The following is a 20,071-nucleotide window of genomic DNA, read 5'->3' as shown; positions in this document are numbered from 1 at the left end:
GAAGCAAAGGACTCTAAGATATTGAGACTGCTTTTTTTTTCTGGAAATCCAGCACACCTTTATGAAAGCCAACATGATTGAGAACACGGAAAATGAAAAATATACTCCAGTAATATCATATTATATTATCACAATTTCGATAGCCAGATGTATATAATGAAACCAGTAGAATATTGCTGGTGACAACCATACAGTAAAGACATACTTGATAGAATTGCCCTGTGCCAAATCACAAATCCTTTGCAAATCAAATGTAAAACAATTTAAGGCGCCAATTCAGATGAAATGCCTGAAAAACAATCTGCCTTGCATTTCCAGGGCTGTTGGCCACACTGATTGCTGGTCATATCTGCAGTCTGGACATCTGTATGCTCTGCACTTTAAGTTATTAAAAAGATGAATCACTGAAATTTTAGAACATGACTGTCAAATTTGCTCAAAACCGGACTACTAGTGTTCATATTTGCACTTGGAATTGTAGTCGAAGAAACAGATTTTGTCGATAGGTTGCAATGATTGACGTATGAAGCAATTAAATTATAGCGTTTCTGCATTCATGGTACTTACGTCATCCATTATTATACACTTTTTTCTGTTGATTCTTACCTGATTAGGTTTACTGAACTCTTTCGATTTGATTTCCAGAATATCTGCCAGATGTTGTAGATCAACATTGTCACCTCGTGCTTCAATGTCCTCCATTTTGAAATCTGTGGATGAAAATTTGGGAGATTTGATGAACTTAGTAAAACCAAGGTCACATTTATGGAGTGAGAAAAATTACACGAGGGCAGTTTCTGAACTCAGTGCTTTTGACCTCAAAACCCCAACCTCCAGCACCTGTTGATGAAAGTTTTGAAGTGTGAAAATCTGATAGCCAAATTACAGTTTGAATCTACCTAAAACATAATAAATTGCTGAAAAGGGTTGTTCTGAGTTTAAACTGCTGAGAAGTTTTTGGACAATATGCGTTTCAAAATATACACTCTGAAAGATGACGGGGATCACGTTCATACAGTTTCTGTGACATAAACTGCAGCATACGAATGTATGGTGCCTATTTGCGCACAACTGAGAGACAGCAAAAATACCCTCTTTTTGAATGTGTTTTATTATTTGCATATATTTTATATTCCACAGCTCCTTTTACCTGGGGATTTGTGGATGCTGGATCAAGAGTGTTTACATGCTGTGAAATTCACAAAAGAGTAAAATAAATTCAGATAGTACGCTCTACAGATGTGAAATTTTGCTCACACTTTCCCTAAGCAAACTCAAAAGCATTCCCTTTCAAAATCATGGGTCACCATGCAAAGCTTTGTACTAGATAAACAAATTACCGAACATCTACCGATATTTGGAATTCACAATGGCCACAATCCCCATGATGTTAATTCTATAGGGAGAAATAAAATTCTCTAATTTCAAAAAAATAAGCCAATGAAAACTTTTTTTACTCCATCAGCTTTAAAATGAGTCCCTACAAATGGTAGGCCAAAAAGAGTATTGTATGAGCATGAGAGTCTGAAGATCCCTGAGGCGCACACAGCCTTAACCCTTGAGTGCTGTAATTTTTCCCTCCAAAATTCAATTCCAACATTTTACGATTTTTTTACGAATATTTTGTAATTATTATGATAATTTTGGAGCAAGTGGAAACAGCTTTTCATTAGCTACAGTTTTTGATCAAAATGTTGGGAAAAATATGAAGAAAAATTGTCTTGATCTGAAAAAAATGTATGTATTATATTTTTAAAGGTGACAAAATTCAACTTTGGCACTCAAAGGGTTAATCACAAAAGGCAGTGGAAGAGGAAATACAAATGGTACATTTAAACAACATTAACAATTACTACTATGTCTAGAGCTTCCGAGTAATTTAATTAAAATGTATCACTACATTTCTTAAGTCAAACTTTACTAAAATATTCCATTATTGTTGGAAAGAGTCTGTGTGTCTTTCATTGATATAATTGCAATATTGATGTCGTAACTCATTAAAAAAAAGAATACTCTTCCAGCAGAATACTATTAAATTAATTGATGGTGTTTTTTTAGACTAAATCGATTAATTAATAGATATACCGGTAATTGAAAACAGGATAATTTCAATGAGCAATATTACATGTAATTAAATCATTGGATAAATTGCAATAAACCTGCACTCATTACTATTTAATCATGAAAATTAATCCCCCAAAAAGTAAATTTCAGACAATTGACAGTCAAGTATATGGTTCAATTAAAATTTAATGTATGTCCAGGACTGTTTAGAGTTTTTCATGACAACTGATTTACACATATATGCAAACCAACGGACAAACCAACTTTTAAGCTACTGAGAACAAAAATGAGTCAAGTGCTACATGACCCACAAGGGCAAAACATGGAGGTATGGGCAAAACATCACAACAAAAAGGTCACTGGCACAGTCCTGACACCATGCAGGTACAGCGAGACTTCAATGCTGACACTTCAGCTAAGTTGGATGGTTAAGCCGACAGCCAAACCCCTTGTGTGACTCCATCGGGAGATAGAAGGGAGAAATGGCTATCTACCTCTCTGCCCAAACCTAAACCTTCGATCTTGAACGCATAGCTGATAGGAAAGACCTACTCTAGCATTTCGTTTACATCGTTCAAATATACCTCAAATGTCATCCAGAACAATCAACTTCACGCCGATGTTTGCAAGATATGCATCATGATTATATGTCAACGGTCCGGCCAAATGTCACTGCTTCAGGGTTACCTGTCGAAATCTGCGAAATACTGCGAAGGTCGCCCAACCTTTACATGTAATACTTTACGCATAGACACAATGTATACTGTCTATGGCTGTTTGTATTTACGCCATGGCTCGCATTGCAGTCCAGCTGTGTACGTCAATACACAACCCACTGAATCGTGACGCTGCATTTATTGACATCAAGGGTTTCCGAATATTGACATTTCCGACAAACCAGCAGACTTGGCAAGAATCAACAGTCTCAGGCAACCTCGTAAATCATTCAAAATTTTCTGCTCTTGAGTTCAGGCGAATTAAATAATGTATCAGGAACAACACTCTCATATTAAATTCTACATGGTTACGGCACTGTCAGCAGTAGGCATCGTTTTACCCACAGTTACGAGTGGAGTGATACGTACCGGCCGCCGCGTACTATGCATCTTCTTATATGCATAGTACGCGGCGGCCGGTACGTATCACTCCACTCGTAACTGTGGTTTTACCAATGCCATTCTTCAATCGTCCTCGACAACTCGAAGGGCTGTTTTGCAAACAGTGCATACATTGTGTAGTGGTGCCACTGTGGAAACGACAACCGGCTTACGAAGTTACGAAGGTGGCTTCACATCTGAAACCCTCTTAAGCCCAGCCATACCGCAACAAGTTACCCGTAGCACTGTGCACCCTTCTATATCCCAGTGTTCACTTTTTTACAGACAATTACACCGAAATACTGGCGATAAACGTACCGAACAGGTGTTGCTGTAATGTTACAGCTGCAGTAGAGTCCAAGGCTGTGTGAAATTGTACTTGCCGAACAGCGCGCGCCAGCTGGCTAAGTATGTAGCTGTCGATGGAAGAATATTGTTACTGTATGGCATGCAAACATGGTAACAGACTTACTTAACGGAGTGTCTCGCCGTTCCACTTCGCACGTCTTTGTTATGAATGAATTTTCGGGGTCATTAGGAATTCTCCTTGACAGGTGACTACATGTCGCTCGCGCTCAGTTGAAATATGCGATGTGTTTTACGCCACTGAACGCGAGAGGGCGTCTTTCAACTGACTTTGCATCACAAGCTCATATCTCGACCCTAGAGAAAGTTTTCTCCACAGCCTATGATTCTTTCAATGTATTGTCGTCAGTTACTGCTATACACAGGAGCAAGGACAGAAAGAAAACTATATCATTAACAGAATAAATTCTGGATTAAAGGAAGGTTGACTAATAAAAACTGTCATACAACCTGAGAGTGTTTTGAAGCAGTGTAAAATTACAGAACTGTAAAAAACTTCCGCTGAAACTTTCCTTAATGAAACACAAAACCAAATTCTCTTTCATAGCCGTCGAGAAGGAAAATCTAGGGTTTGAGATTATGGAAATAAGTTTATATCAATTTTTTACCAGTATTTGAAATCTAATATGGACGCGCGGCTATATGCTAAGTCTACGGGAAAAATAAATTTTAGATTTCACAAAAATAATCGAGACTGTGAAAACTTTGTTTTAATACTCCAAGGTCATCAAAACAAGTCCATACAAGCAGTGGATCAGATATGATTCGCAAGAAGATTGAATGTCCGAAAACTATCCCCGAGGCTCGTTCCCTTTTAAATTAAAGCTTTCAAAAAAAAATTTAAAAATAAAAGACTTGAAATATTTGCCGAAACTAAGTTTCAAAATTTACGACAAGCCATTTATCATTAAAGACATTGTTTTGAGTGTCGTTCGTGAATACCATCATGCCATGTCGTGAAATACAACACAAAGATAATTGCGAGTTCTCGCTTATGTACACACGTCTATGGGGCGAATAGTCCCAGAGCTGAATAGCTCACGAGTGACTGTGGTTATCTTGCATGTAGCGTCACCAAATCAACAAGTCACTATAGCAATGGAAAACGAAATTTAGTAGATCAAAACCGGTGGCAAGCACATACTTGCAGCATTATCACAAGACAAGGTTCTTGATCATTATTTTTTTGTATAATAGCCAATCATTGATCACTCGGAGGGGCATTCAAAATAGAGCGCCCTCACACGTACCTGACGTAATGTAACTAAAAGTGATTGACTGATCTCTTTTACATTACATGAATGTATGCAAATTTGTCTTTACAAAAAACTTGAAAAAATTACATCTCCATAATCTTACTAAAATTTTGTGATACGTAAGCTTACACGTTCTGCATTGCTGTTAAAGGTAATAACACGCGACTCGGAAAAGAGTTTTTTCAAACTTGCTGAAAACTTGGTGCATTTCTCTCTCATAAAGATTATATGATAAAAATAAGGAGATACTGTGCAATTGTTGGTCCAAGACAGTATCTGAAAAATCTAAAATTTACCGATGTATTTAATTTAAAATGGCTGATGTAACAGTGTTAACTAGGCTGGAAATTTTTTTTAAATTTTCTATTTCACAAAATAACACAAGATTTTGCGAAAACCACATTTACTCCGTATGTTTCAAAATGACGCCATACAAGCATAGTTGGAAAATCTGTCCCTGAAACGCATCCCACCTTAACGGGCATAAAGTAGCACTTCTGTCTCATAACAGAACTTTGTCGCTAAAAGTACAAAAAGCAAGAAAGCTTGAGAAGATTTGGAAAAGGAAATATATTTTCACAAGTATGTTATCTCAACATCTTGACGACTTTGTAGGAAAATGTGAAGTCTCTCGGGCAGATAGCAACTCCTAGGATCGGGAAAATCTTTTGTAAATAGCCTTCTCCAGTTGTAGGAAAGGTCTTTCAAACAGCAAGGATACGAAGAACGAGATGAAATAAGCGAAGATAAGATGAGATACAAAGAGGTAGAGCTGAAAATAAAAAAATAGAGAAATTAAACTATATCTGAGAGTTGAAATAGCAAGGAAGTACTTCGTATATATGACTTGTCAAAATTGCAATGTCGAAGAACCGTTGGCAGCGTGCAATGTACCTCTGGGCTCAAATTTGATTTTCCAATACTAGACGACAAAGACACTAAGATTTACAACTGTCTGATTGGTATCTGACTTAGTGATAATATGAACCTCGACTAGATACGATATCTACGCCCATTATGTCATACACATAATACACCGTCGAACACTACTACTGTGTGTATTTGGAATCCTAGCAAATATGGATACACTTAAATAAGTCTGTTGCGAAGGGGGCTTATAGTTTCAATGGCTGTACGAGAAGCTGAGAACAATAAAACCATTTGACTCACACTGCGTGACATGTAAAGCAAATGTGCACCAAAGTGCAAACGCCACACGAAGTACTGTGTTTTTGATTTGTCTAGTTTGTTTGTGTTGATTTTTTTAGTACTTCGTGTGACGTAACGTAAGGTGTTTTCACGAGTTCACGTTTTCAAGGTCGCTCAAGTGCAGGCGTTATCGAAACATAGAAAGAATGTACACAATCGTTCTGATATTCTCGTTATGTTCCGACTCAATCTTCTCTCGCACAAACGCCAAATTTCAGAACAAAACTGGCTGTTACTCCACGGGCTGCCACAACTTACATAGTTCAAATCGCTGACATACATCTTTCTCTGACCGCCAATCCAAACTTTCATCATTATGATAGGGTGGATCAAATACGCAATGTAGGTAAGGCGTCCCAGCGGAAAAAGATCTTCCACGACAAAAACCTATTGACAGGACCTGCATTATAGAAAAAAAACAAGAAGCACTACAGTGAGTGCATTACAACGATTTATTTGCAGGGAAAACCTCTACCCTGTTGATGTCCCACATGAAAGTGAAGTCCTATCCGACAGGGGAGGCAAACACTTGGAAAATAATGACGAAATAAACGTCAGTAGTTCAGTCCCATGATGGGCGTCATCGTAGCGACATCATCGTCGTCATCAACATTTTCGCAATCATCGTCATTCTCCTCACTATAATCATATTCAACAACATCATCATGATCATAATCGTCGTCGTCGTCGTCGTCGCCGGCGCCGCCCTTACCACCACCACCATCACATCTCTCAACTATGGTTATCACCAATTTTCATACTCGTCACCATAATCATTATCATTTCTGATGTTGCCGATATTTGTGTGTAAACATATTCCCTCTTACTTTCCACATCAAATATCAAACACTTCTGTTCCAAGCTACGCTAGCCTTATAAAACAATATTTTATCATTAATCATCTCTAATTCGTCGCATTCATTGCGCTTTTAGATACAAGTCCATCTCCTTCCACTCGCTATGTGCTTTCAGTTACAACTGTTACACAAATACATTCATTAACTTCATGACAACTCTCCTCAAAATAAACTTCCCCAATTGAAGTCGATTTACCTCCGCGTCCCGTGGCGCAGGCGAACAAGCACCAGCCTACAGCCAGCGAGAACAGGAAGCGGAAAAAGGTCAGGTAGGACACCGCCATTGCTTGGGTCCAGGCCGGCTCAATGAGTGCCCAGTACTTGGCGTATACCATGGAGAAACCGGTGAAGATGGACAAAAGCCAACACACAGCTTGTAAAAGCTGTAAGAGAAATCGCTATCATCACTGTAAGTGTTCAAGACTTACAGAAACAAAATACAAATAATTAAAGAGAGACAATAGTTCTAATTCATGATAATATTATTTTTGTTCCTTAAAATGCAGTATTCCTCTTCCTTAAGGTGGAACGCGCCTCGGGGACAGATATTTTGGACTCTCAAACTTTTACAATTCTTCTCTAATCTATTACTTGTGGGGATTCATTTTAAAGCTCTTGGTGTAAGAAAAATATTCACTTTCTTAGTTTTTTCAAAAATCGAATATTTTATTTTTCTCCACAGAGTTAACAAAGGGAATGCGGCAATTTTGAATTTCAAATATAGGTAAATATTGGGTATTTTGTTTCTCCAGTATCAAAATTTGCACGGTGACACCTGATTTTTATTCTTGATTTTGGATGAGAATAGTTGACAGATTCCTTGAGAAAAGTTTGAGTGAAAGTTTCTTTCATTTTCGAGGCGCATACTACCTTAAAACATTTTGAAATGCAAAGTATCGCCTTGCCAACACATTATGCGATTTTGTATCAGATTAATGACTGAACTGTTCTGTTTTCGATAATAATGTTTCGACAAAACATATGTACAGGCTAAGACTGTATTTTACGGACAAGAAAACGTTATTGAAAATATGAACACTTACTACTAGACCAAGTTGAGTTGTAATACATCAAAATTTACAACTTGAAGTAGTTTAGTTTCAATAATATAGCTGATTTACGCCACATGATAGAGAGCCGAAAACTACTTGTACTTCCATTGGCCACATAAGCTTCTGACAAAGCCTTATACGACACAATCCATAATGTTTTCAACTAATCAAGTAAATTGATAACAATGCCGTGAGTAGGTCATTTAAAAGCCATCACTGTCGCTTTCCTAATATTTCGATAGCGTCTTCCCCAGTGCACAGATGATTGTATAGCCTCGACAAACGAAGGCACCATCATTTTATTGACATCAACAGTGTGCACACTTGGTTGAGACGGGGTCTCGCACTAACCTTGTTTATTTTTCTCTTGGGGTCGTGGTTAACCAGAATATAGCCAAGGCATATACCGACCAGGTAGCTGGCAAGACGTGTGTGTGGTTTGGTATAAATGTAGTCGGCTAATGGCTGATCTGAGGCGTTCTCGTTGTAATAGCTAGAAGGAATACGATGAAAAAGAGGCTTTCTAGTAAAACGTTTTCAAAAGTAGCCGAATTTTGGTAATTTCTATTCTTGCGAGACGATGAGTCTTCTTTCCGCTTTTCTGTTCCTCTGTCAAGGGAACGGTCCAGTTCTTTTTTGTTTGATTCATTGCTTTGTTTTTTGTTGTTATTTTTTTCTCTCACCTGGGAACAAATTGGCATTTGTCGTGCATAGTTCAAGTAAACGCGAAGGATGTGCAAATTCTGTACATGGTCAACGGCTAGTACCATAGATTCCGAAAAGAGTCACATCGCTGAATAAGCGGGCTCTAAATATCAAGAACAGTTGGGATTAATCTTAACTTCCCTTTTCCAAGTTGTCTTTTATCACTATTCCGCTCTGTAAAAGTTGCAAAGGTCTACCGAATAGATGAAATAGTGTTTTCGCACGAACAAATGTTCGAGTACATAAATACATTACTTACGGTAAGCCCGCTGTAACTGGTAAACCGTAGTACCAAGACAGCATCCAGGTACTCACAAAGTCGATGACAAAGAACAAACCGATGAAGAGAAAACCTATTTGCTTCTTCCTGTTTCAGAAAAAAACAACAACACTATAACAACTCTTTCTTTAAAACAAACGAACCATCACTCGCTGAGTACTGTTTTCTTTCAAAGGATACTTAGTTTGGACTTATCGAGTATAGCAAGTTATTCCTGTTTTCTGCTAAACGTGACACGTCCTAGTGCCAGTTGTCAAATAAGCTTGTTGGTCAGGTAGGTGCCTATACGGATTTTATCGGTACGGCCCATCACGTACAAACTATAATTTCTGTTCACTGTCATCGATATGTTTGTAGCTTACGACAAATCTCACACTGAAATTAAGCGCTCTGGTAACTGGCATTTTTCGATTTTCTCACCTCGCGATCAGAACAAACCCAGGTTCATCTTCCTAATTCTATGACAAAAACTTGCCCTATAGATAGCAGAGGTAAAAGATTTTCATTTGTTATCATGAGTTTTGTTATGAAGCATTACATGTGTGCTATAGGCCTACTTTTTGTTGCTTGAAACACTTTTGCTTAAGATGAAAAAAACTTACCAATGAAGGGTCATGACTATAAATGGAGTTATGAGGTAATACTGCACCAACAAACAAACAAACCAGGACCACCCCATGCATCGCAGACGTAGCGGATCCATGTACGGATACAGATTCTGAATGTAGAGCAGATTCGTCCACCAGTACTGGTAGCAAGGTTCGATGGCCGTTTCCAGCACGTACTGCATCGGTCCTTTACTGATGTACGTGGCCACGTACATGTAGAAGAACAGGGCAAAATAGTAACTCGGCGAAAACCTGACAGGAAAGAATGAAACACGGGCAACGGTATCGATATTTAATCAAGTAATATAATTTGTTGATCATTTAGTGCCTAACTTTACTCAGTAAACACTTAAATTTGTTTGGATGGCTTATTTTATCATTTTCCTGCATTTGACTCCGAAAAGGTATTAGTTTAAAACGTGATGTAATATAAAAAGCGCTGCAGAAAGCAAGTATATTATACGGAATGATTTTGCTGTACAGTCAGGAGATCTTACCTAAAGCGCAATGTAGTCACATAACAAACGCGCCAAAACTGAACGAATGAAAAAGCTATAGCATCGCAGATACTCGGAGTCTTTAGAACTGATGTCCTCAACTGACCTTATCAGCTTGTGAATAGCGAAGGCAACCCAGTTCACAGTGTTACGACGTTTCAGTTCCAATAGTGACCAGTATGTGACCAAGACTCCACTGCAAAACAATGTGTGAATCGTTGAGAGACGAGGCTTTCATGAAAAAGGGAAACATGTGAATGGTGTGTAAGATTTTGCGCCTTCTTTTGAAGGTTGAATGCGCCTCGGGGACATATATTTGGCGTCACCTACATGAGCGGTACAAATGTAACAATGTTCTACATATGGCAGGATGTGGATCTTAAATTCATCTTCTCCGGGCGGCTTTGCCCAGGTGCGGAAAAATGTTTATCTTACTTAATCGTTGTACATGCAGACAATTTTTTTTTTTTTCACATTACATGGAGAATAGTTGTCAGACCGAGGCTCGATCCTGAGTTGAAGCGCTAAAAAATTATATCGAGACATGACGTTACCTTAGGAGGAGAAACGTGTCCGTAGAAAGGCCAGGATCTGAGACAGGCTGGGCGATAATTGAAGCACCATTGAGGTCCGCAGCATTATCTGTAATGAAAATTTGTGTGCAAGTACTGTGATTCTCATGTTCAGTGTTCAGTGTTGAACGAAAACTTATATTAAAGGGCAATTGATAGGTTTTCTTGAACCGACTTACTGTCATTGACTATTTTTATGTGTCAGAAGAAATTAAATATTTCGTTGATTACGTCGATGTATTACTAAGTGCACCGCTAAAGTTAAAAGAATGACAAGCACATATACAGAGAGAGAGAGAGAGAGAGAGAGAGAGAGAGAGAGAGAGAGAGAGAGAGAGAGAGAGAGAGAGAGAGAGAGAGAGGGAGGGGGGGAGAAAGGGAGGGAGACATAAATAGACTTCTGACTGACTGACTGTCTTTCTGTCTGTCTGTGCAATGCTTCGTGCAAATTATCACACATCCTAAAAAGCATTTCCTTGACATCAAAATATTGACCCAGAGAGAGGGAAGCAAATGTTGTGCCACAGGCCGTTAAAACGTCAAAAATGTACTTACTGACCACCGTATAGTTCAATTCGTAGTTCATACCGTACATAACCCACATCATAGATAAGAATTTCAAACCATAGACAGCAGTGATAGTTTTATCACCGTCATCTCTGCCAGTGCCAAGGAGATAGCTTCCATTATTTATCGCAGAAAATGACGTCACAAATAATGACGTAGGTCCTGGGATAAACGTGTAAAAGAAAAAAAAAACGCGAAATGAAAACAAATTTTGCTGAAACGAGGCAGAGTTATATTTGCTACGCTGTTGGCTTTACCTGTTGCCGTGGAGACGATGAATGGTATGAGATGGGTCAGTTCAGAAGGAAAGCTGAAAGCTGTTTATTCTTGGCGGTTATGTTCGCACCATAAGAGAAAGCTCCAAATAATCAATGTAGATTGACCAGTCGTCATTAAATATATATATATATATATATATATATATATATATATATATATATATATATATATATATATATATATATATATATATATATATATATATATACGTTTAGGAAGTCTTTGATTCCTACAGCATAGTCACTTTTAAAGTTTTTGTAAATCTGGTATTGTCTAATGTTGTGATTTTACGTTTTAATGGATATTCGATGAGGCCAGAGATAAATTTCTGTACGGACAAACAATGAAGTATCTTGACTTGACTTAAATTGAACTGAATTGAACTATTCATTCATTTATTATTCATTGGTTTACTTATTAACGCTTTAATTAGCGGCCGATTTCCAGTGATTTAATTTTCACGTGTTTCCTCTAGGAAACACTTAAAAACTAAAAATCACATAACATGGAAACAGTATGATTATACATATACAGACTGTTGGTTTGTTCGGGTTTCTGAAGCCACTACCTCTATGGAACGAGCCAAAAATTACCTTCATCTACCGGTTGATATATGGAGTGAACGTTGTCTGCGTTTAAGTCTGAAACTGCTTCGGGTTCATTTTGAACTGTATCCGAGATGTCGTTATCTGTTGTTTCCTCACAAACTTCATCCATGGCTTCATACATTGACTCGTCTTTAGAGTCGGCTTTAGCACCGGATTTAGTAGTTTCAGGTGTCGGTTCCTGTACGTTGACATAACCATCGTCACCTGCAATCGAGTGCATTTCTTGCTCCGTGGCTGTTTCACACTTTGTAAGTTTAACTTCATCGTTTGAAACTGTAACACTTGTCTTGCTGCGTTGATAATAATCGATGGCGGTTGCTATGACTACGAGTATGAATATAACTCCCGTGACGGCACTGGAAATGATTGTTGTCGAATGGTAAGCAATTAGGCAAAAATAGGCAAAAAGTCGCATATTAACGACAAATAACTCTCTCTCTCTCTCTCTCTCTCTCTCTCTCTCTCTCTCTCTCTCTCTCTCTCTCTCTCTCTCTCTCTCTCTCTCTGTTTCTCTGTTCTCCTGTTTCAAGAATTGCTGCAGTCAAGGTTTCTTTTCTCAGTTACTGACTTACAGCACTACAGTAAACAGAGAAGCCGCAGCTTGTTTCATAGAGCTATTCCTCGTCAGTAAACAGAAAAGTTAATGTTCTTATAAATAGTTCATAACAAGTTCCTTACTTCGGTTTCCTGTTCGAATCAATACTTACATTACGGCTAAAGCTCCGACAGAAAGCGGTTCGTCATATTCACAATAGACGTCGAGAACTTCTAGGTTGCCAAAAAGAACTTGCAGCGGTCGGTTTTTGAGACCTGTTAGTTAATATATATAAGGTTGGCAAGACGATAAAATTGTACAGCTTAAATTGTAAGTAGCTGTTTTTAAATGCAGTCCCACGCTCTCCAATTCAATGGACACATGAATATAGAACAGTCATTTTAATGCGAGTACATTTCAAGTAACTTCGATGCTATGGGTGACTAGTCCAACTGGTCACAAGTGTTCACTCTAATAATCAATCACACGCTTACTACGCCGCATCTCCGCCGAACAAAAAAAATGTATGTTTCATGTCCTCCCCACCCTCAATAAACCCGCCGACTCGTGACATTTTTGTTAGAATTTTCAAAAAAATGAGTAAATTATCTAAATTTTACTGTATTTTATGGGTCTCAGCCAACAAAAAGAAATATTAAAAAAATCCTCCGACCTACCTACACTAAATTTTTGAGGCATGTTACTGGAAACACACAATTTTTTATTTGGCCTTAACAAATTGGTTTCGCGAGTCGCGAAACAAAGTGTTCAATACGACCCTACCTATTTTTACGACATCGATGGCCTCTTTCTCTGTGCAGGTGTCTGGAACACAGACCCCTAGCTGAAGTGGCACGCTGGGTCCTGACTAAAAACAAACAGAAAAAATCAAACAGAATGATAACTGTGTAAGCTTATTCACGTTTATTGTTCATATCATTATTATTCTGCTGTAACCAATCTTTAACAAGTATTTTGATTCTGGTTACAGGGTTACAATAAATGTTGATTGGTGCAGCGTGCTCGAAAGGTTTTATCTGATTGGCCGATTGTCACTATTCACAGCAACTTAGGGAGTCTTTTTGTATTATTCAATTATAACAGTAAGATTCAGCCAACCAATAGGATAACAGCTTCCGAGACGCTGCACATTAGCTTAGTTTCTGCTGTAATTCGTATATGTTTTTACGCGTTTATGTGCGTATGTATCATTGCCGTCGTTTGGGGGCTGACTCTGATGCTGGACTGAAGACAAAACGCTTCCAATTGTGAATATAAGTAAGTCTAGTATACCTTGTACCAAGATTTCCATCCATATTAAGAGCAGGCGACTTTCGATAATAACATCACTAGTCACGACAATCTTTCAAGTTCACAGAATGAGTTAAAGAGATTTTCTTCCCGTTTATTTCTTGTTATTATTTACATTTCAATCGCCTTCTTCCACTTCATAAAAATCAAACAATATCCTTAAATTATTTTAATTATTTTGTTGTGTTTGTTTTATTCGTTCATTGACGTTTGTTCGTTTCTCATAAAACCACAGTTTTTCAACAGTGCACATGTCTGGATGCCCAGTGTTCTGAATGGTTCTTCTACATATCTGTGAACATCTACGCTCAGTATTCATATTGAATATTCATATTGAAGCTATCTTATTTTTTCGCTTGAAGGTGTGGATTTTCCCCAAAAACATAACAATATGCAGTGCATATAGGCCTAAGTATTTAAGTGAGATACGCTGTGTTATGAGGCATGACAAATATGTCCACACTTAACAATTTTAGAATCAAGACAATCCTACGGGGGTCGACCACATACCTGTAGGGCTCCCTATGTAAATCTCTGTTGCTTTCACGTGTAAGATTAGACCCAGTGTTTTTTGTAAGGAGCGCCAACTATGCTGATTTGCGTTCATTCTAACACTGGGAAACTGAAAATTATTGGGACCTTCATCCATGAAGTGGTTTCAGTCGACCTTACTCTTGTCGAAGTGGAATGCTGACTCACAGAGTTCCCTATCAGTTGGTATCCTCAGTGTATTCCGCGCGGGATGAAAATTATTAGTAATTGTATCTACGTTACAGTATCTAGTTATATACAACATTTCGAGTATACCGTTTCGAATTAAAACCGATGAAATTTAACGATGGTAAATTTTTCCCGGTAAAACTTACCGAGCGCGGGAAAAGAGTTGTTGCCATGCAGTATTGAGCGTTGAACGATGATGGCGTCGAACTGATCGTTACCGGGATGTTGTCAACCTCACGACATTCGTCAAATGCGCCGAGCCATCTCAGATTTCCTCGTAATACAAAACTTTCCAGCTTACCCTGGGCATCATACACTGAAAAGATATTATAATTGTCAGAGCAAACATCATCTTCAAGTCGAAGATGATGATTTCGTCAAAGCACGTCTGTGCATGTTCGTTAGAAAGAGGTTTGACCAGTGTGCGCTGACCAATACTGCTGCTGAAATGTATTTGTGAGAGAGAGAGAGAGAGAGAGAGAGAGAGAGAGAGAGAGAGAGAGAGAGAGAGAGAGAGAGAGAGAGAGAGAGAGAGAGAGAGAGAGAGAGAGAGAGAGGGAGGGAGAGAGGGAGAGGGAGAATGGACTTAAATTCAACGACTGTAAGATTAGGTAGGATCACAGGGAAATCAGTAGCCACTGACGACAAGAAAAGTGGTTATGGTGTGAATATCATAGAAGGGCCCGGACAGAATTAACAGAGGAGAGCTGCTGCGATTGCGGGTAGGGTCACTATTTTCCGTGCAGTTCTGTAGGAGAGGGTCACTAATTTTTGTGCAAGGAAATTTTCATACAATATTACAAAATCTTTCAACTGTTATGATCAAACATAACCAAAAGTCGATAAAATTGCATGTTTCTGGTACACAGGATTCAAAAAGTTTCATAATATAGGGAACCATCAATGTACAAATCTCAAACCGTCTGATGATTTTTGACACATTTAGATTTTCCAATGAAACGGCAATGTGTGAGAACAAAAATTTTAGTCTGTGTCTAGTGGAAGCATTCTTTTAGCAACATTAATTTCACATACACGCATAATAAATGCACAGTGGAAATTTTCTATATTGTTGGCATTATTCCCGTAAGACCGATTCTGTGAGTTGGGTGTCGGAAGAAAACAAACTTATAGTTTGACGCTGAAATTGTCAAAGACAGAGAAAACTTTCTTCACCACTTGACATATTTGTAGATTCAGTAGATTTTAATTAGTGCTTGCCGGGTTTTTTGATCGAGATCGGGGCTCCAGTGAAGGACGATCTAAATCTCCCAGAGATAGCCCTGGCGGACTCGGGCACAATATTATTAGTAACTATCTCTCCTGATCAAAGGCCCATGCTACCGATGACTAATAGGCACAAACAGAGGTAGATGAACTTTTGAAAACTTTTTCGATCGTTACCTCTGCTTAATCACGCTGTTTATCAAATCACTTGCACTTTATTGACTGGCTGTGAGGCAAGACGCTCGGGGATATTGGAAAGTCAAGTGACATGTACAGCTCTTCCTTTGTATTTGTATAAGTGTACAGATCATTGGATGACACACTTACTGATGACACAGATAAAGATTATGTAATATTGTTTATCATAATATGTGTTTTTGTGTGTTACCGGGAACAGCAGAGAGAGAGAGAGAGAGAGAGAGAGAGAGAGAGAGAGAGAGAGAGAGAGAGAGAGAGAGAGAGAGAGAGAGAGAGAGAGAGAGGGAGGGAGAGAGGGAGAGGGAGAATGGACTTAAATTCAACGACTGTAAGATTAGGTAGGATCACAGGGAAATCAGTAGCCACTGACGACAAGAAAAGTGGTATGGTGTGAATATCATAGAAGGGCCCGGACAGAATTAACAGAGGAGAGCTGCTGCGATTGCGGGTAGGGTCACTATTTTCCGTGCAGTTCTGTAGGAGAGGGTCACTAATTTTTGTGCAAGGAAATTTTCATACAATATTACAAAATCTTTCAACTGTTATGATCAAACATAACCAAAAGTCGATAAAATTGCATGTTTCTGGTACACAGGATTCAAAAAGTTTCATAATATAGGGAACCATCAATGTACAAATCTCAAACCGTCTGATGATTTTTGACACATTTAGATTTTCCAATGAAACGGCAATGTGTGAGAACAAAAATTTTAGTCTGTGTCTAGTGGAAGCATTCTTTTAGCAACATTAATTTCACATACACGCATAATAAATGCACAGTGGAAATTTTCTATATTGTTGGCATTATTCCCGTAAGACCGATTCTGTGAGTTGGGTGTCGGAAGAAAACAAACTTATAGTTTGACGCTGAAATTGTCAAAGACAGAGAAAACTTTCTTCACCACTTGACATATTTGTAGATTCAGTAGATTTTAATTAGTGCTTGCCGGGTTTTTGATCGAGATCGGGGCTCCAGTGAAGGACGATCTAAATCTCCCAGAGATAGCCCTGGCGGACTCGGGCACAATATTATTAGTAACTATCTCTCCTGATCAAAGGCCCATGCTACCGATGACTAATAGGCACAAACAGAGGTAGATGAACTTTTGAAAACTTTTTCGATCGTTACCTCTGCTTAATCACGCTGTTTATCAAATCACTTGCACTTTATTGACTGGCTGTGAGGCAAGACGCTCGGGGGATATTGGAAAGTCAAGTGACATGTACAGCTCTTCCTTTGTATTTGTATAAGTGTACAGATCATTGGATGACACACTTACTGATGACACAGATAAAGATTATGTAATATTGTTTATCATAATATGTGTTTTTGTGTGTTACCGGGAACAGCAGAGAGAGAGAGAGAGAGAGAGAGAGAGAGAGAGAGAGAGAGAGAGAGAGAGAGAGAGAGAGAGAGAGAGAGAGAGAGAGAGAGAGAGAGAGAGAGAGAGAGAGAGGAGGGAGAGAGGGAGAGGGAGAATGGACTTAAATTCAACGACTGTAAGATTAGGTAGGATCACAGGGAAATCAGTAGCCACTGACGACAAGAAAAGTGGTATGGTGTGAATATCATAGAAGGGCCCGGACAGAATTAACAGAGGAGAGCTGCTGCGATTGCGGGTAGGGTCACTATTTTCCGTGCAGTTCTGTAGGAGAGGGTCACTAATTTTTGTGCAAGGAAATTTTCATACAATATTACAAAATCTTTCAACTGTTATGATCAAACATAACCAAAAGTCGATAAAATTGCATGTTTCTGGTACACAGGATTCAAAAAGTTTCATAATATAGGGAACCATCAATGTACAAATCTCAAACCGTCTGATGATTTTTGACACATTTAGATTTTCCAATGAAACGGCAATGTGTGAGAACAAAAATTTTAGTCTGTGTCTAGTGGAAGCATTCTTTTAGCAACATTAATTTCACATACACGCATAATAAATGCACAGTGGAAATTTTCTATATTGTTGGCATTATTCCCGTAAGACCGATTCTGTGAGTTGGGTGTCGGAAGAAAACAAACTTATAGTTTGACGCTGAAATTGTCAAAGACAGAGAAAACTTTCTTTCACCACTTGACATATTTGTAGATTCAGTAGATTTTAATTAGTGCTTGCCGGGTTTTGATCGAGATCGGGGCTCCAGTGAAGGACGATCTAAATCTCCCAGAGATAGCCCTGGCGGACTCGGGCACAATATTATTAGTAACTATCTCTCCTGATCAAAGGCCCATGCTACCGATGACTAATAGGCACAAACAGAGGTAGATGACTTTTTGAAAACTTTTTCGATCGTTACCTCTGCTTAATCACGCTGTTTATCAAATCACTTGCACTTTATTGACTGGCTGTGAGGCAAGACGCTCGGGGGATATTGGAAAGTCAAGTGACATGTACAGCTCTTCCTTTGTATTTGTATAAGTGTACAGATCATTGGATGACACACTTACTGATGACACAGATAAAGATTATGTAATATTGTTTATCATAATATGTGTTTTTGTGTGTTACCGGGAACAGCAGAGAGAGAGAGAGAGAGAGAGAGAGAGAGAGAGAGAGAGAGAGAGAGAGAGAGAGAGAGAGAGAGAGAGAGAGAGAGAGAGAGAAAGCTTAAGCATAAATTAAAAATTACAGTCGCGTAAACGTTAAGTACATTTCTGCATACATACATACATACATACATACATACATACATACATACATATCAAGACTTGTACGTGCTGTCAGTGACGATACTGATCTAAGTACTTACTTTCGACGGCGTAGCGTTCTTGCGGTGAGCAATTGTAGTCGACAATTGCTTGCACTGTGGGAATCAGACAAGCATCGGAAACATTTTCTAGTTTGACCAGTATGTCGTCGACGATGTCTGCTGCGTGGCTCCGACTTTTCTCCCTTGATTCTGTTTCCCCCCGAGGTAAATTAACGCCAGCTGCCGATCGGAAGACGCCCAGTTCAGCGGGACAAGATTTGGTGATGTTGATGTTTGCCGACGCAAAAGCAAAGGGGATCAACAGGTTGTTACTGTCATCTGGGTCTCGGAATTGTGAAAGACCCTGAATACTGTTCAAGATTTCTCCATACTTTATGCGGGAGAGTGCACTGACGTCTGACGGTGAATAGAGTGCCCCATGTGCAGATATACTGAAGAATTTTACCCCGAGACAAAAGAGTAACAAGAAGCGCAACATATTGCAAAATATCCTGGCGTCTGGAGGACAGGGAGATACCTAACGTCCGTCAGCTATCATCGCATCACGTGACTGTATATAATGGGGAGATGACAGTCCTGTGGGGAGATAAGATGTTTCAACGCGTTTACCTTACGTAATTGTGGCCTGTTCGCAAGATATTAAGATCAGTTATTTTCTCGACCCTTGTCGTGAATATTCGCATTACGTGAGAACGAACCGATGCACAAGGATGGTAAACTGTCCGATTATTTGGCTGAGATGTTGCTGTTGGTTTCTGGATCTACCTGTACAGCATTGTACACATGGCAGACTTTTCGCCGATCAAGGAAGTTGCAGTGGAAAGGTCAAAAGGTCACAGTTATTGTGTTTTGCTCATGAGAACATGAAATAACAGAGGGCTGCTAACCAGCTGATTATGAGAAAATGTTACATGATGTTTTTTTTTTAGTGCACCTTCGCTATTCTGTGTTTCGAGCAAACTTCAAATTTCGCGGCTATTCGTCCCTGTGCGCCGGCTTTGATTTTAAAAAATCCCCCTTTCTCCTACGAATTAATCCCACTGTTCCACCTCCCCTTTCCCCACTAAAAACCGACCGCCCTGTATATCACAAGCGGCATCGCCAGTTATGCAAGTCTCCCATCGGAGAAGTTCTCAGTACTCGTTGCCCTAGGCAAGAGGACGGAAATTTCCCCACCCGAAACTAAGAGAAAATGCTCGGCCGCTGATGTGAGCGAAATTGTCTGCTAACCCGCAAAACTCGCTGACTAACAGCTCATGAACAGTTTTGCTGCCTGGCCGCGTTGAAATCAACCTTACATTGATTTGATGTCGGTTGCGACTTGTCAAAGACGTCATATCTCATTAGC

At 39.0% G+C, this 20,071-nt stretch overlaps 2 protein-coding genes across 3 annotated transcripts in view; both read right to left on the bottom strand.

Annotated features, from left to right (window-relative positions):
- The window catches only part of LOC139118781 (inactive ubiquitin carboxyl-terminal hydrolase MINDY-4B-like), a 37,530-nt gene extending 33,751 nt beyond the window's left edge, over positions 1–3,779 (bottom strand). Inside the window, exons 1-2 of one of the 2 annotated variants that reach the window (XM_070682233.1) lie at positions 3,634–3,779; positions 607–710 (exon numbers count right to left, since the gene is read on the bottom strand). In XM_070682233.1, coding sequence (XP_070538334.1) covers positions 607–702 — 96 coding nt within the window. In that variant the 5' untranslated portion in view covers positions 703–710; positions 3,634–3,779. The other variant, XM_070682234.1, reaches the window with a different exon arrangement.
- A 436-nt stretch (positions 3,780–4,215) lies between these two features.
- LOC139118780 (O-acyltransferase like protein-like) lies at positions 4,216–20,024 on the bottom strand. The gene is made up of 15 exons (XM_070682232.1): positions 19,954–20,024; positions 18,763–19,299; positions 14,730–14,899; positions 13,336–13,420; positions 12,725–12,827; positions 12,003–12,373; positions 11,119–11,292; positions 10,546–10,633; positions 10,098–10,187; positions 9,489–9,746; positions 8,866–8,973; positions 8,253–8,394; positions 7,046–7,232; positions 6,251–6,392; positions 4,216–5,555 (listed from the first exon to the last, which is right to left on the bottom strand). The coding sequence occupies exons 2-14, from the start codon at positions 19,199–19,201 to the stop codon at positions 6,322–6,324; spliced, it is 2,286 nt and encodes a 761-aa protein (XP_070538333.1). The 5' UTR covers positions 19,202–19,299; positions 19,954–20,024; the 3' UTR covers positions 4,216–5,555; positions 6,251–6,321.
- Positions 20,025–20,071: the final 47 nt, after the last annotated feature.

This window comes from Ptychodera flava, chromosome 19 (assembly GCF_041260155.1).
Source record: "Ptychodera flava strain L36383 chromosome 19, AS_Pfla_20210202, whole genome shotgun sequence".
NCBI classification, from domain to species: domain Eukaryota; kingdom Metazoa; phylum Hemichordata; class Enteropneusta; family Ptychoderidae; genus Ptychodera; species Ptychodera flava.
This window is presented reverse-complemented; position numbering and strand designations above follow the sequence as displayed.